This window comes from Trachurus trachurus (genome assembly GCF_905171665.1).
Source record: "Trachurus trachurus genome assembly, chromosome: 8".
NCBI classification, from domain to species: domain Eukaryota; kingdom Metazoa; phylum Chordata; class Actinopteri; order Carangiformes; family Carangidae; genus Trachurus; species Trachurus trachurus.
The window spans coordinates 9,123,710-9,138,204 of NC_139905.1; the positions used below are offsets into that span (position 1 = coordinate 9,123,710).

Below are 14,495 nucleotides of genomic sequence, written 5' to 3' on the forward strand. Positions count from 1 at the left end.
ACACACATAAAGCATGCACGTGGGCCTATGCATGCACACCTGCACATGCACGCGCACACACACACACACTGTAGTCACTCCTCTCATCTTTCAGTGCCTCTACTGCAATTAGGAATTCAGGCAAACTCCAAAGGCTAGCGAATGTCTTCAAAGGCTAATTCTGCCTAATTTTGGGGAGCCCTCTCGCTCCTGCAAAACTTTCATCCATACGAAATGCTTCTCTGTACTGGGAGAGAGTAAAGAAAAAAATCTCCAACCTCAACCTCAGAGGAACTAATTATTGTATAACTTTTAAATGTAGAAATGACTCCACTCTGCTGGAGAGCCATTAATCAAATATGATAAAAGAATTAGGAACCAAACTGGTCTTTTCTCTTTAGCTCGCAAGTTTATTTGAAGTCGGCCTCAGCACAGCTCGTCTCCCAGTAGCCCCGCCATTTGGTCGGCACCACACGAACACACACACACACCCAGACACACACGCACACACACACCCTCTTGAGTCTGTGTTAGCTCCCTCAGCTCCCAACACACACAACGTTAGCTCTGATATTTTTAGGGGCCAAATCCTGTTTTCTACTTTTCATCAAGAGGACGATTAAAGTGTCAGAGAAATGGAAGGAAATTTGGAGGGAAAAGAAGAAAGAATAAAAAAACATTCAAGCACATTTTTTAATTAAGTAAATGAAGAGGAAAAAAGAAATGCCTTAATTAATGAAAGCTTTTAGCTAGCAGCTGCACCGGGGAACTGTACGCTTTATTTTTTATGTTGTTGAAAAATCGCATGCATGCCGGAATGGTAAATTTTCAGTCATTTTTCAAGCAGAGAGCACGCCTCCGATCAAGCTGGTGGGCAGGAGGGGAGGGCGAGGCAACTCCCTCCCTCCCTCCGTCTGCTCTCTCTTTTATGTCCCACGGCACACTGCTGCATGCGTTTGATGGTCCTTAATCTCTAGGTTTGGTCTGTGAGCTCGATCCCATCCCCTCCTCATCATCAACATCATCATCATAATAAAACAAAACCAAAGAGGAACTCTCTCTGTTTTTAAAAAAAAAAGATTTGTCTTATTTTATTTATCACCACATTTCATCTTTGATGTTACAGTAGCTGCAAAAGCTAGCTAAAAACAGACATTAACAATTCAACTTCATCCCTTTAAGTTTGGTTTGGCTGAATGAAAGAAAAAAAGAAAGAAAAGAAGGATGATCCAACTCGCTTGGTGGCGAGCTGAGTGATGGAGGATGAACAGAAAAGCTGGGAAATGTAGTTCTTATGTAAGATCAGATGCAAAGTTTTGTGTTAAAAAAGAAAAGGAAAAAGAAAAAACACTGCAGTGATCACTCATTCTCATTTCAGGAGGAACTTGTGTCAAATCAATATTGCATGAGGAGAGCTTGCGTGGCATAACATTAGTTTGTTGCGCTAAATGTCTGACAAATTTCCACATGCCGGGGTTTTAAAAAGTACGGCTCAGCTCCACTAGGGTGCGCCAGAGAGCATGAGCAAAAAAAACAAAACAAAACAAACCTAAATCAATTAATGAATAAATACACAAATAAAAACCAGTGGCCGCTGCGGTCTCTGGTCTTTATTTTGGAGTGTGAGCTCTGTGTGTAGTTGTGTGTGTATGTGTGTGTGTGTGCTAGCTCGTGTCGTGACGTGTGCACACAGAAAAGAGGCGGCGGCGACGGCGGTCTCACACACTTACCATAGTCCCCACACTGTATGTGGCAGCAGGGCCAATCGTGTGGTGGTAGGGGTCTGCTGTTGCATAGACTCTGCCATAGCTGCACAACGGGAGGCACAGAGAACACGGTCATTGATCTATCATTGACGAGGAGAGCAGAACATTTATGCATGCTTGTTTAATGCTCAACCCCTCAAGTCGACTCTTTCAAGTCTCTAACACAATCAGTTATTTCCCTCCTCAGCCTCCTGGGCTTCCTACATTATACAAGGTGGTTCAAAAAGGGAGAGTTCAAAGGTTGGCGAATTATACTTGTCTTTTCTTTGTCATCTTGATTAGGAGGATGGAATGGGTAATGAGCACAGAGAGAGGGAGAGATGTGGAGGAGAGAAAATGCAGAGGAGGAAACACAGTTGGTGCTGGAGGGCTTGGTCTCTCACCCTGTTCTTGTTTACCCAGGCTGCACACTGGGCTCACACCCCTGTCTTTTCATTGTTACTGGTTTGGAACTAATCCTTCCAATTTCCTTCTGAGACAGGACAAGATGTGTCTGCCTTATTTATTTATTTATTCGACTTCACATATTCCTCTATTTGCTTTCCTTTTTTTTTTTTTTCCTCAATGCTCGCTTGCAAATGAGGGTCTGCACGGAGCAGATAAGGCACACCCAGCCAAGGACTGAGGGCACCAAATCAACCAGGAATAAAAAAGTGGAGAGAGGAAGAAATTCTCCTAAAGGAGACAACAAGAAGACATACGGCGTTCATGGCTTTCGCATGAGCTACATTGAGTTATATAAGATCTAAATATGGCTCGGCCCATTTAAGTCCGGCAGCACCCAAGGTCAGTGAGCAGGACGTGAAATCAGAAAGGCTGTCTCGGCTCCTTGGGGAGGAGGCCGGTGCCATGAGATGGTCAGGGGAAGTCTCCGTGGTCCTCTTATCTTCAGTGCGCACCGAAGCCCACAGTCCCTCTAAGGCTAATATATCTACAAAATGACTCTCACCAGAGTGGCACTGCTGACGACCGGCAGGTCAAACCACCCTGTGCAATGTCACAGAGCCTCGACAGAGCTGATTGGAAGCCGGCAGCGTCTCTACAATGTGGCTGGCTCTACACAAGGTCTCTTTGATACATCAGGCTCACTGGTGTGAACTCTGTTTAGTTACTTAAAGGACTTTGGTAATGCAGCCTGTGAGCACTGTGGGCTTTTCAGATAATAAATGTTTCATTTTTTTTTCTTTTTACAGGGGTTTCACACGCCTTCCACAATCCTGGTGACCTCTTTTTATGATTGTCTGACTGCTCCACGGTTAAATCTGATAAAGTATTGCCGAGACAATACCGACAAACCCCTATTGATCCAACGGGCCTGACCGCTTATTCAAAAGGAAACAAACAGACAAAGCAAAACAAACAACTTGGAGGCGAATTACATTAAATCTCAGGGAAAAGTATAGGCAAGAGAAACAGGAATTAAATCACTCCAAGAGAGAGAGACAGGGAGAGAGGGAGAAAAAAAAGCTGCTGTCCAATTTCTGCTCTTGCCGAGCACGGCTGCTCATAATTCGAGCTGCGGCGAGGCCTGATAAATCTTACATTATCGATATGATCTTCAGGCTCTCAGGCAGGGTGTACGTTATCACAAGTGACATGCTCAATCCTTCCCAGATTAGATTCCCAAACCAGCCCACATCCAGGCTGACAACGGCTTTCAGGGGCCCGAAATGAATCAGCGACGCCTCCTCAAACAGAGCACACCTGAACCGGAGTGACATCACTCAGAAGTGATAGAGTTCTTGCCGGTCCATCTCTCTCTCTCCCTCTCCTTCTCTCCGTCTGCCTACCTCGCTTCCACAGACCTCAGGCCATTCATAAATACTGCAGTGATATACCCACTCTCCCATCACAAGCAGAGAGTCACGACATATATCACTTGCTTTTCTCATTGAGTCCAACAAGGTTAGTCTTTTTTGTGTTCTTTAGCTCCCAGCTAAAAAGAATGCGGCAGTTTGCCTAATAGATAAGATATCTCATGAAGAAAAACCCCCAAGAAACCAAAAATAACCCACATTGAATATTATAAAATGCTGGCGGAGCAGTCGCTCATTCATCACGTACAGTCTCCATCTATGTTTGGTCTGTGCAGATGTTCTGCTTTTAGTCGGGAAAATACTGTAATTATTTAAAGTGCAAATCCCTCCTCCTCCATGCTTTTAGATATTAATCTGAGGCGTTCACTGACTCCGCATTTCAGTCAGTAATTTGCTCTATTTGACAGCCTGCAAGGATCAACTTGTTGCTTTAAATAAAACGTTCAACATTAACAAAGACAGCTTGTCGAACACAATATAGACGTGTGGGTGTCCGTCATTTTACTCTCGACTCTTGTGTGTTTTCATCAGATGTATATTTATTCCTGCTGTTGACAGGAGGTAGGTCTCTGTCTGTTCTCTCTGTGGCTTCCTCCATGATCTCCTGAGCTTTTATGCAAAGTAGTAGCTTAAGAAAATTGCTCTTTTTTATGATGATTTGATTTAAAATGTTTGCATTGCATTGGAGCTGTGACAGAAATCTTGATGTGAAACCACATTGTCCACTCAGTGGTTTTCTTTTGTTTTGGTTCAAGACCAGAGTAGTTACATAACAATTCATATATTGATTTCTGATATTACTAATGACCCATAAAATTTGAAGCATACAACACTTTCGACTCTGATTTGAGTCTTTCTCAGTCAGTGTTTCTTTTTTTTTGTGCCTTCAAACTTTGCAGGTGAACTGCAGACTGTCTGGTTTAACTTAGCGATGATGTCATTGCATTTGTTGATCCACCAGAGAAAAATAATGTTAGTGTTGTTTGTGGTTTTATCTCATTTCCATAGGTTTGTTCCACACAACACTGTAGGACTGACACAGAGAGTGTGTTATTATTCATATGAGGCTTTTGCCATTTTTTTTCTACTTATTTTTATTTATTCATTTTACATTTTCCAAGAGTTTACTGCAGTGCTGCACTGAGGACACTTTGGAGAATTAAAGTTATTTATTGTTAAACAGTCAAATGTTGAGCCTCTGACCTCTTGAGATCTGACGCAAGTGTTTGAACCATATTTGAGGGATGATTGCAAAAAAAAACTGTGTTTATGTCAGCTGATTAATCAGTTATTTGATTTTTTTAAACACATGCAACATAATGATGAATGTCAAGTCTGTGGAAATTAGAAGTATTTTCTCACCTGTCACTGTAAGCAGTGGTGGTGGGCTGGGCAAATCTGTATGCTGCATATCCACCCTGGAAGAAACAATAGCAATAGCAGCGTTAATCAATGATCAATGATCTCACAGACACAAGACAACACAGCACAGACGCCGTCGTCGTTACAGCACATCTCACTACTACACAGTCGTCAGCCCCACAATCTCCAGCTGCACGCTCCCTGCCAGACACCAGAGGGCGCTGTTTGATATATGGTGCGTTCGGTGAGTGGTGGCAACAGGGGGAATGAATGATGTTCTGAGAGGCTGCATATTTTGGGGGGTTGGTGGGAGGAGGGGGGGTGGGGGGAGCAAGTCATTGTCACACTAGAGGCTCATCCCAAGAGCAGCAACAGCATAACAGAGGCCACGTGAGCCGACTCCCCAAATCCAGCCCATTTTTAGATTGAGGAGGCTCAGTTCCTACATTATTGAAGATCCCTTTTTTCCTTTACACGACCCCCCTGGCTCACAAATGAAGTAAGAAGGCAGAAGACAGTCGGACCGTTGGGGAGTCAGGACCGCTGTATTCATTTGCCAGAGTGGGGAAGGAATTAAAGACCTCATTGTGGAGTGCTGCTATTACTCTCTTTGAAAAATGAAGCTGTTCTCCCACTGTTTTTCTATTAGTGCCAGTAGAGTGTGTGCCCATCTGCGTCCATACGGTGGATAGGTGGCTTTTAATAATGCATGTTTTCATTCATTTTTAAACTCTGGGGGGAAGACGTCCGATGGAGAGCGGTGCAGAGAGGCGACGGTGTGATGGTCGCCGCCACGGCTGCACATGAAATCAGGTCAGGGGCAGAATCTGAATCCCACTCCCCTCTCCCACCCCCCCTATTTTTTCCCCCCTCACCATTTTCCACAGGGAACAGGAAGTCGAGGCGTTTGAGGCAGATGACTTCCTGTGGGACGGCCATGCCTTGGGACTGTGCTGATTACAGCAACAGCCTGAACAAACACGCTCAATAAATCACTCTGCCTCTTTGTCAAAGCCTGCACACAACAGTGCAGCACATTTGTTATTTTGTCGTGCGGGATGTGTGTGTTTGTGAATTCATCTCTGGTGTACGCTCATGCGTGTTTCTACATAGAGGTGCATGCATATGTATTAGCCCATACAATGAATGCAGCGTATATTTATTTGTGTACGCATCCACCCCCACCCCCACCTCCTTCCTGCTGATGTATTAGCAGGTCATCTATTTCCAAAGGGAAACTTTGACACATCAGCTGGCTGCTTTTGACAGCCGGCCAGTGTCCACTGAATGATTGTGGAGGACACTGAGGGCTAAGGGACAGCTTCCTTTTGGTCGCTGGAGACCGTCACGCACACTCAGCCAGTCTGAAGCAGTGCAGTGACCAGTGCCAAAACTAATGGCAGTAAAACACCAGGGGCTGGCCTGACGGCTTGAGTGATGGACCGACCTGGCCAGGCCTTGGTTAAGGGACACTGGGGTGCAGGACTTAGCTGGAGGAGGCAGAACAAGTGCGAGAGACAAACAGTATCACTCAAAAAAAAAAAAAAAAAAAGGAAGGAAGAAGCTCAGCCCGGGTCTCGTCCATGGCGGTGGTGGTGGTGGTTTTGTCGCGACAATAAAAGCCGGTGAAATACAGTCCTATCATGTGGGGGCTGGTGTGTAAGTCATATATCACTGGAGCTCCGGCGTTCTGGTTGTCGTCAGGGTGAAAGTGAGAGGCAACTGTCATTGCTTCTGTGCCCACTGTCATCTCGCTAGCAGCAGAATCAAAGGGACAAATTACAACCACCCCCCTCCTCCCTTCATCCCTTCCTTTCTCCGCCCTGCAAACGTTTGGACTGATGTCAAAGTGGGGCACCGTGGTAATTTCAGCATTATCTCCCAAGCGTCCATGCTTTTCTCTGTCAAGGGCGACGTGGAGCGGGGCCAGCCCCTGATGTGACCCTGCCTGCACGGACAGCTCCAGAGGGACGGCTAATCCCTTTATCTTGTGCCGCTCCTCTTATCTCCCACATGGTGATGGCTGGGAGGAACCGGCTCCACTCAGGCCTGCACAGACCCCCTGGGGCAGGCAGGGATATCCCAGCCAAACCCCTCTGTGAGTGTACACAAACACACACACAAAACAGCAGAGCGGAGGACAGGAGAAAAAGGGCTGCAGAAGACGAGCCACCTCCAAAAAACCCAGACGAATCTAAAAGGAAGAAATGACCTAACTTGACACGGGACACTGAGCCCGGGTCTGCCTCTCTGCCAAAGTCTGAGATCATAGGAAGAGAGAAGAGAGAGAAGACAGAGAGAGGAGGGAGGAGCTGTGGGGGTTTTAAATTTTGTTGTTGGGTTTCTTGGCACAGCAGACAGAGACCTAATCGACACCGGCTTGGCAGTGAGGCTGGGAGAATGCTGGGGGCTGAGGAGATCACGTTTTTGTCTCGGGGGCTGGGCTTTTTGTCTGCTTTACTTCTGTTTCATCTAAGCAGCCAGGAAGAGAGAGAGAGAGAGAAAGAGAGAAAGCCAACTGTACTTACATAGATCTCGGCACCATAGAAGCCATCTTGGTACACAACCCTGTGAAATTAGAGAACAGGAAAAGGCGTGTGAGTTGATTTGGAGTAAAAACGCTGCCCTACTGAATCTCAGCCCTTTTACTGTACACGCTGCTCCTGTCTGGACCATTTGTAAGTTCAGTAGGTGTGTGTGTGGGGGTCAGCTCTTAGCAGCTTTAGTGTACTGTACCACAAATAATGAATGACACATTAAAGCGAAAAGTGCAACCGTTTTCACATCCCCCCGTCCAATTTTCTGCTCTGGTAAAATTGTTTGTCTTTCCAGTTGCTGCAGTGTTGTCAGGAGGGCTGCTGCTGCTGGTAGTAGTGGTGGTGGTGGTGGGGGGAGACGAGGGGGAGGACAAAAGAAGGCAACGAAGGAGCTCCGTCACATGACTCCGCTATATAAATCAACCAGCTGCCATCAGTATAGCACAGGGCCCTGGAGTGGGGAGGGAGGGGGGGGGGGGGGGGGGGGGGACATGGGATTTCCAGTCCCCTGGCTTCAGCGCTGAGTCTCCCTGCAGTAAAGACGGATCCTGATCTAATCACAGATAGACAGCTACTGCCGGACCCTCGGCCCGGCCGGGGCCTCCGTCAGACCTCTCCCACGGCCACACAGACCACTGCTGATAAGAGGGCGAGTGCGAGGCAGGGCTGCACAAAGCCAGGAGATCAGCACAGGCCCTGGTCACAGTCCAGTGAGATCTGCCCGGTAATACGCTATCTCAGCTCTCTACAGCTCTCTACAGCTTCTCCCTGTGGCTTTGTTAGCTCCCTCTTTGTCAACAGACAGCGGACGTGAGGACGGACAGAGCTACGGCATGTACATATCCAGATACTAACACCCCCGCCAGGAAGAAAGACAACAAATATACAGCAACTTGCTATTACCAAAAGATTGAAATGATATATAAAAGCATTTACCACCCTCCTCCCTTGTTATCTCCTCTTTGAAATAGTTGAAATTACACCTAGCGAAACTAAATTTACATTCAAAGTGTTAAGTTAAGATAGTGGTTCCCAACCTTTTCTGGCTCATGACCCCATTTTGACATCACAAATTTCTGGCGACCCCGTCAATCAAGATGCTCCAGCTCAGATATTTTCTATATGCTGCATTTTATTTGAACTCGATTTCAATTCAAGAAAGTGAAAGTATAGAATACAGTTGTTTAGGGTTGTGTGTGGTGTTTTTAATCATAATTTTTAAAAGAATAATAATTTGTTAAAAAAATATTTTTAGCAGTAAACATTTCAGGTGGCCCTATTTGAGTTCCAGGCGACCCTACATGGGTCCCGACCCCAAGGTTGAACAACAGTTATGAGATTGGATACTCACGCTCCGTAAGCTGGGATGGGTGGTGGCGGTGGAGCTGTGCGGAACGTGTTGTACACGGCCCGCCCCCGACCTCGCAAGTGGGCACCCCGATAGGCCACCGTAGCGCCTGTGGCAGGGTAGGGAAACCCTGCTACTGTGGAGGCAGAAGAAAAAAAACACAAGAGAAGAGAAAATGACTTTCAGAGAACATCCTCGACTTGGCATTGCTTACCTTATGACAGAATACATTAGAGAGAGACGTGTGGCACTGCTTTCCCTATGACAGAATGCATTATGGGGAAGACAAGGAAACAATAGATTTAATCTTTTCTAGGTGCGCCTCATCGAGCACTCTCCCCTTTCCCAGCTCGCTGCTTTGTGCCGTACTCAGCAAGGATCCACATTTGCTGTACGCATCCTTTCCTGATGCCTGGTGAGGGGCAGCCTTGAAGCATAGGCAGGTAATGGATGCAATACCACTAGTTTCGCACCACGGCTTTTGCATAGTTTAGACACAATGGGATGGCGGCGAGGAGAACAGTGGGAGGGTGGACAGGGGAGAGGTAGAGGGCGTTCGCTAGGTGTTGGCTAGAGACAAATGGGAGGTGAAGGTTGTTGAACAACCCGACTAGATGTTCAGAACTTCCCCCCGGGGGGAAGTGCAGCAGATGGGCTGGACGGCCAAGGCCCAAACCTCAGTATGACCCTCCATCTCAAACCCCATCTGGGACCATCTTTAGCCAATCACACGGCTACATGTGTCCTCTGCTGACAGCTAACCGACGAATCGCAAAGGGTAGGCCGGGGTGAAAGGCTCCAGGGCTGAGTGGTGAAAGGGTTGGTGTGATGGTTGCGGCAGAAATGTCCACAGTCACACACATTAGAGGACGGGAGGAGATGCGATCCTCAGCTCTCTCTCTGCTTAACCTTCAATCAGTCCAGTGGCTGTCTGATTACGAGCTGTGGAGGTGCATACAAACACGCCGATCTCCAGACATGATTAAGTTGGGCCCCCTCTCTCTTCTCTCCAGCAATCGAAATTCCCTCACATCCCATCTCTCCGTCCCTCACCATCTCTCCCTCCCTCCCCTTCCCCCAACGCCTAGTCCATCACAGCGCAGTCATCTCCATTATTCTTCATCCCCAGCAACGCCTCCTCATCACCCTCCCCTCACCTTATTCTTCTTTATTCATTCCCATGACATGTTTTGGGTGAATTCATCACCGACCACTTCAGTTTCTCCAATCAGAGATCGCTCTGTGACGGGAGAGCCGTGGAGCTCCTGTCTGCCGCTATTGTTCGTAAAAGGTGGTGGTGGTGGTGGCGGTGGGGGCAGTTCAGTTGGGGTGAGTAACACGGGTTAATAACATGTATCCACTGTGCTCCGGATGAACCCACTGTCACAAAGGAGACAGCAGGCAGTCCCTCGCAGTCGCAGATAAACTACGCTGCAATGAAGATCCATGGACGCTCTTATATACATCATATATTCAGTGGCGAGTGCGTCTCTGCCTGGGGAGTCATGGTCTGGTGTTTAGCCGCGGCCCGGTGCAGCGTTCGCCCCCTGCATGCGGACCTAAACCAGTGAGCACCCTAATGAACGATGCACACCCAAAGCCCCGCTGCCTCAATAAAGCTGACAGGGAGACAGATTAGTAGTGCTTTTAAAAACACAGAGAGCCAGGTTTAATGTCTTCTGCCATTAACATCACGCTCCATTAGTGGGTCCACACACATATTCAAACTCTGCGTCTCATTTGGCCAGGTAACGCCTACACACCCCCTCCACCCCTCCACCCCCCTCCTCTCCACACACCCACTAAGGTGCAGGGCACTTTGTTTGCTGCCAACGTACCAATAGACTGCCTGGACTCGTAGGGTGCCCCCTTTCCCCCAAGTGATTTATAATGCTGACCTTGACATTTAAATTAGTCTCTTTTTTTGGAGCAGTGGACATCTGAGCGTAGTTGCTAAAGGGCAAAAACAATCCTCTTTGATAGTTTCCGAGGTGTGTGTATGTGTGTGTGTGTTTCCCCCCCCTCCACTTAACAAATCACTACTATTTCTGGGCCCCAGAGAGTCCAATCGCTTCTTTCTCTCTTTCTTTTTTTTGTGAATTTGTATGCAATATGCATGCACTGATGTATGTGAATGTAAACTCATAATGAGTTGGCGATAGGCTACACTGCTTCAATAATAACCCATAAATCAAAGGCACTGTCACACCTTGGTAAGCCCGTGAAAAGCAACAACAGCCACGGTGTATGAGAGCACAAACCTGGTCTAGCCACCAAAGTCAAACACCTTTTTCCGGGAGGGGGGGCTGGAGAAAATATGAGTTATGTGCTGGAGGGCGGCGGGGTCACGCGGCACCTCATATGTCATATGTGTCAACTTGAGGGAAGCTCAATACCTGCAGAGCCAGTTGGACCTGAGGTAATCCAGCTCTGTGCCAATGATAGGGTCATAACCGGCTCCCATAAAGAAAGATCTGATTTTCCACAAGGTTGATCTCTCTAATACGTCCTGCTCAAATACATCGGGCAATGAGCACTTAATCCACGCACTGGGGACCAAAAACAGCTTAATCTAATCAAGAGTCTGGAGCTTAATTATCCCCTTAACGTACACTCCAACAATGAGAGGATCTGTCCACATATATTAAGATGGCAATTAGCCTTTCTTTTCTGTCATTTACACAGCTGGTAGCTTTCCACGAGTCCTCAACAAAACTCTACCTTTAGAAGCAGAATTAAAAAAAAAAAATTATGAACTGCTGAGTGAAAAAGCTGCTAAACTCCTGTCTCCTCTGGAATTAGGCTGCAGAGGAGAGTCTCTCCCTGTTCGCCTGGAGGGACTGTGGCTGTATGAGGGGTGTTTTCTAAAGTGGCAGCTGTCCATGGTGCTGAAAGCATCCAAACGCAAGGAGCCAGTCAAAAAAAGTTGGCCAGTTGTTCTAAAATGAGCTCAACAATGTAAAATGTGTTGATTACAGATGTTTTTCTTATAAACTAGAATATATATTTAATATATTTTTGATAATATATATAAAAAAGACTGATAAGTAGCTGTTAGGTTAACAACAGACAGACCTACAGTGGCATCATGCAAAAGTTTGGGCATCCCTGGTCAAAAATATCCAATAATGTCAACAGTTAAGCAAGTGGAAGATGAAATGATCTCCAAAAAGCATAAAGTTAAACATGAAACACTGCAATATTTTAAGCAATATCATTGTATCATTTTATTTATTTTTTTTTTTTTTTTTACAATTTTAGAGTGAAAAGGGGAAACAAAGCAACAGCCTGCAAAATAATGGGAAACCCAGGAGACATGAGCTCTCAGATAACTTTGACCAAGGTATCAGACAAGATATTTACTATTTACTAGTTTCCAAATGGGGGGGCTACTAAGACTATGCAGAGTGCAAAAACCTTTTCCTTTTCTGTCATTTTGTAAATGTAAAAGACGAAAATTAATATATATATATTTACATTGTTTAAAATGTAAAGGGGATGTCCACTCTGTAACATCATGCCTTTTGGAGATCATTTCATCTTCCACTTTTGACCAAATTTTGACCAGTGGTGCCCAAACTTTTGCATGCAGCTGTATGGAAGTGAATGGAAGTATGAATGAGGCAGTGGGGAACAGATTCTGGACCAAGTGGAGCACAGATACTGGACGCCCATCAGCTACCACCACATACACCATGATTTGTGCCACTGCCATGTTTTATTGCCAATCCCTCCATTTGACTGGGAACCCAATCACCTCGCTCCTCTTTCCTGAACCAAGACACCCCACACCCTCCTCAAACAGCAGGGCTCCGGGGGAGGTTTGAGTGTTAGACGCCATCAGAGGACATGGACCCGGAGGTTGGCGCTGCCTGCCTGTACCTCACTAACTACTCCCTGCCCTGCCCCCCCTTCCTCCTCCTCTTCCTCCTCCTCCTCCTCCATCAGTAGGAGGAGCCAATCTGCCCCTGGAAGAAGTTAAGAGTGGGGAGCCGGCGTGAGGCTCTCATCCGTCATTCTCCTGAATGGGTTTTGAGGACAATAAACCTGTAGCGCCAGGACGAATGGAGACGAAGTGTGCTGTCACTGAGCCAGGATTTATGGCTCCCAATTTTACTGATCTCCCGCACAGAAATGAGGACTGATAAACAGTGATTAATCGCCTTTATATCCCATTTTACTCCCACCAAAAGTATATTAACTGTAGCTATGATGATTTTCCTGGAACCTAATTCTTTTTTTTTTTTTTTTCTTAGCGAAGGGAAGAACATCACAGACAAAGAGCATGGTCAGTGTTATTACGTCTTCTCTTTTTCTTTTTCTTTTTTTAAAATCGTTGGAACGACCGTTCGCTGCTCATTAGGGCGGTTTTGTTTCAAAAATGTATCTCTTATTTATGTTTCCCATCTTCCCAGCTGGCAAGCATATGTTGTCGTTTAGGCTTGGCAAACTCCAGCGCCATGTCAAGACGACTTGAAAAATTAGCAGCCAATAAATCACCCAGCCCCTCCTGCTTCCCCTGCCTGGAGTGGTGGACCACACTCCCTCTGATTTATGAGATGATTTGGGAAGTGTGTGTATGTGTATGCGTGTGTGTGTGTGTGCGTATGTGTGTGTGTGAGTGTGAGTATAATATGGAGAAAGTGCACATGAAAGAGGCGACATGTATTAGTGTCTATGTTCTACATAGGTTATCTATTTCTGTATGCTGGAATGCTTTGGTCTGGGTGTAGAAACAGGACAGGGGACCGCGTGTGTGTGTGTGTGTGTGTGTGTGTATAGGTCAATGAAGTGGTAGTTAATGTGAGTTAGACTTAATGTCCAGATTTTTAATGTAGTGAAAATTCTACCTGCTCCTGCACCACCATACATTATATATTTGCATATGTGCTCAGATCTACAAAGGCATGTGTTAGTGTGTATGTTTGTGTGTGTATGTGTGTATAATTATCAAGGGAAGATGTCAAAACCAAGGGAATGGTGGGGGGAGGAGGAGGAAGAGGAGGGGGAGGTAGGTGGGAGGCTGGGGAGGAGGCATGGAGGGGGTGAGGGGTTGGGGATGAAATAAAAATGATAGATGACTGCTTTCTGTCATGGACAGTTATTTAGAGGTTCGCCGTAAAGCTGTCCGGGGAATGAACAGATTTTAGTCTAATGAGCAGAAAGGAAAGCCGTTAAAGTGGCGCGATGTGCTCAGCACTTCTTCCAAATGAAATAGTACCATTTCCCCCTCATTAAAATGCAAAGGGTTCATATAACATACAGCAATAAAGCTGGCATGTCGAGGCACAGAGAGATAGGGAAAACCCCACTGAGCTCATCTCATTCCTCCATTACTGAGACCAGAAGGAATAGCGGCCTTCGACAGGGTAGGTGCCAACAATATCGCTCACTCAATCTCCCTTATTCGGTTTGCTCTGTAAAAGTCAATCTGGCGCACTTGGCAAATCCATCCACAGCAGCAGCCTCCACAATCTGATAACAGTTGCAGGGGCGCTTGCTCTTGAAATCATTTTTTTCAGCTTTACAGTTGCACACCGTGCAAACAATGGCTCAGGCTCCTTCAGCCACTCACAGAGGCTTGGATCATCCACTGCTTATCTGGGCCCCGCTCTCAGATTCACTTTGATTTGAAGGGGAATTTCATGTTCAGTAGGTTCAGGATGAACCCCGATTGTAGAAATTC

General features: G+C 46.3%; 1 protein-coding gene across 4 annotated transcripts in view; it reads right to left on the reverse strand.

Moving 5' to 3' along the window:
- Positions 1–14,495, reverse strand: part of LOC310989627 (RNA binding protein fox-1 homolog 3-like) — a gene marked incomplete at both ends in the record, with an annotated part of 119,496 nt that overhangs the window by 700 nt on the left and 104,301 nt on the right. For all 4 annotated transcript variants that reach the window (XM_083976740.1, XM_083976739.1, XM_083976738.1 and 1 more), the window contains 4 exons: positions 1,710–1,788; positions 4,925–4,980; positions 7,453–7,492; positions 8,813–8,945. In XM_083976740.1, coding sequence (XP_083832866.1) covers positions 1,710–1,788; positions 4,925–4,980; positions 7,453–7,492; positions 8,813–8,945 — 308 coding nt within the window. The remainder of the gene's footprint in view (positions 1–1,709; positions 1,789–4,924; positions 4,981–7,452; positions 7,493–8,812; positions 8,946–14,495) is intronic.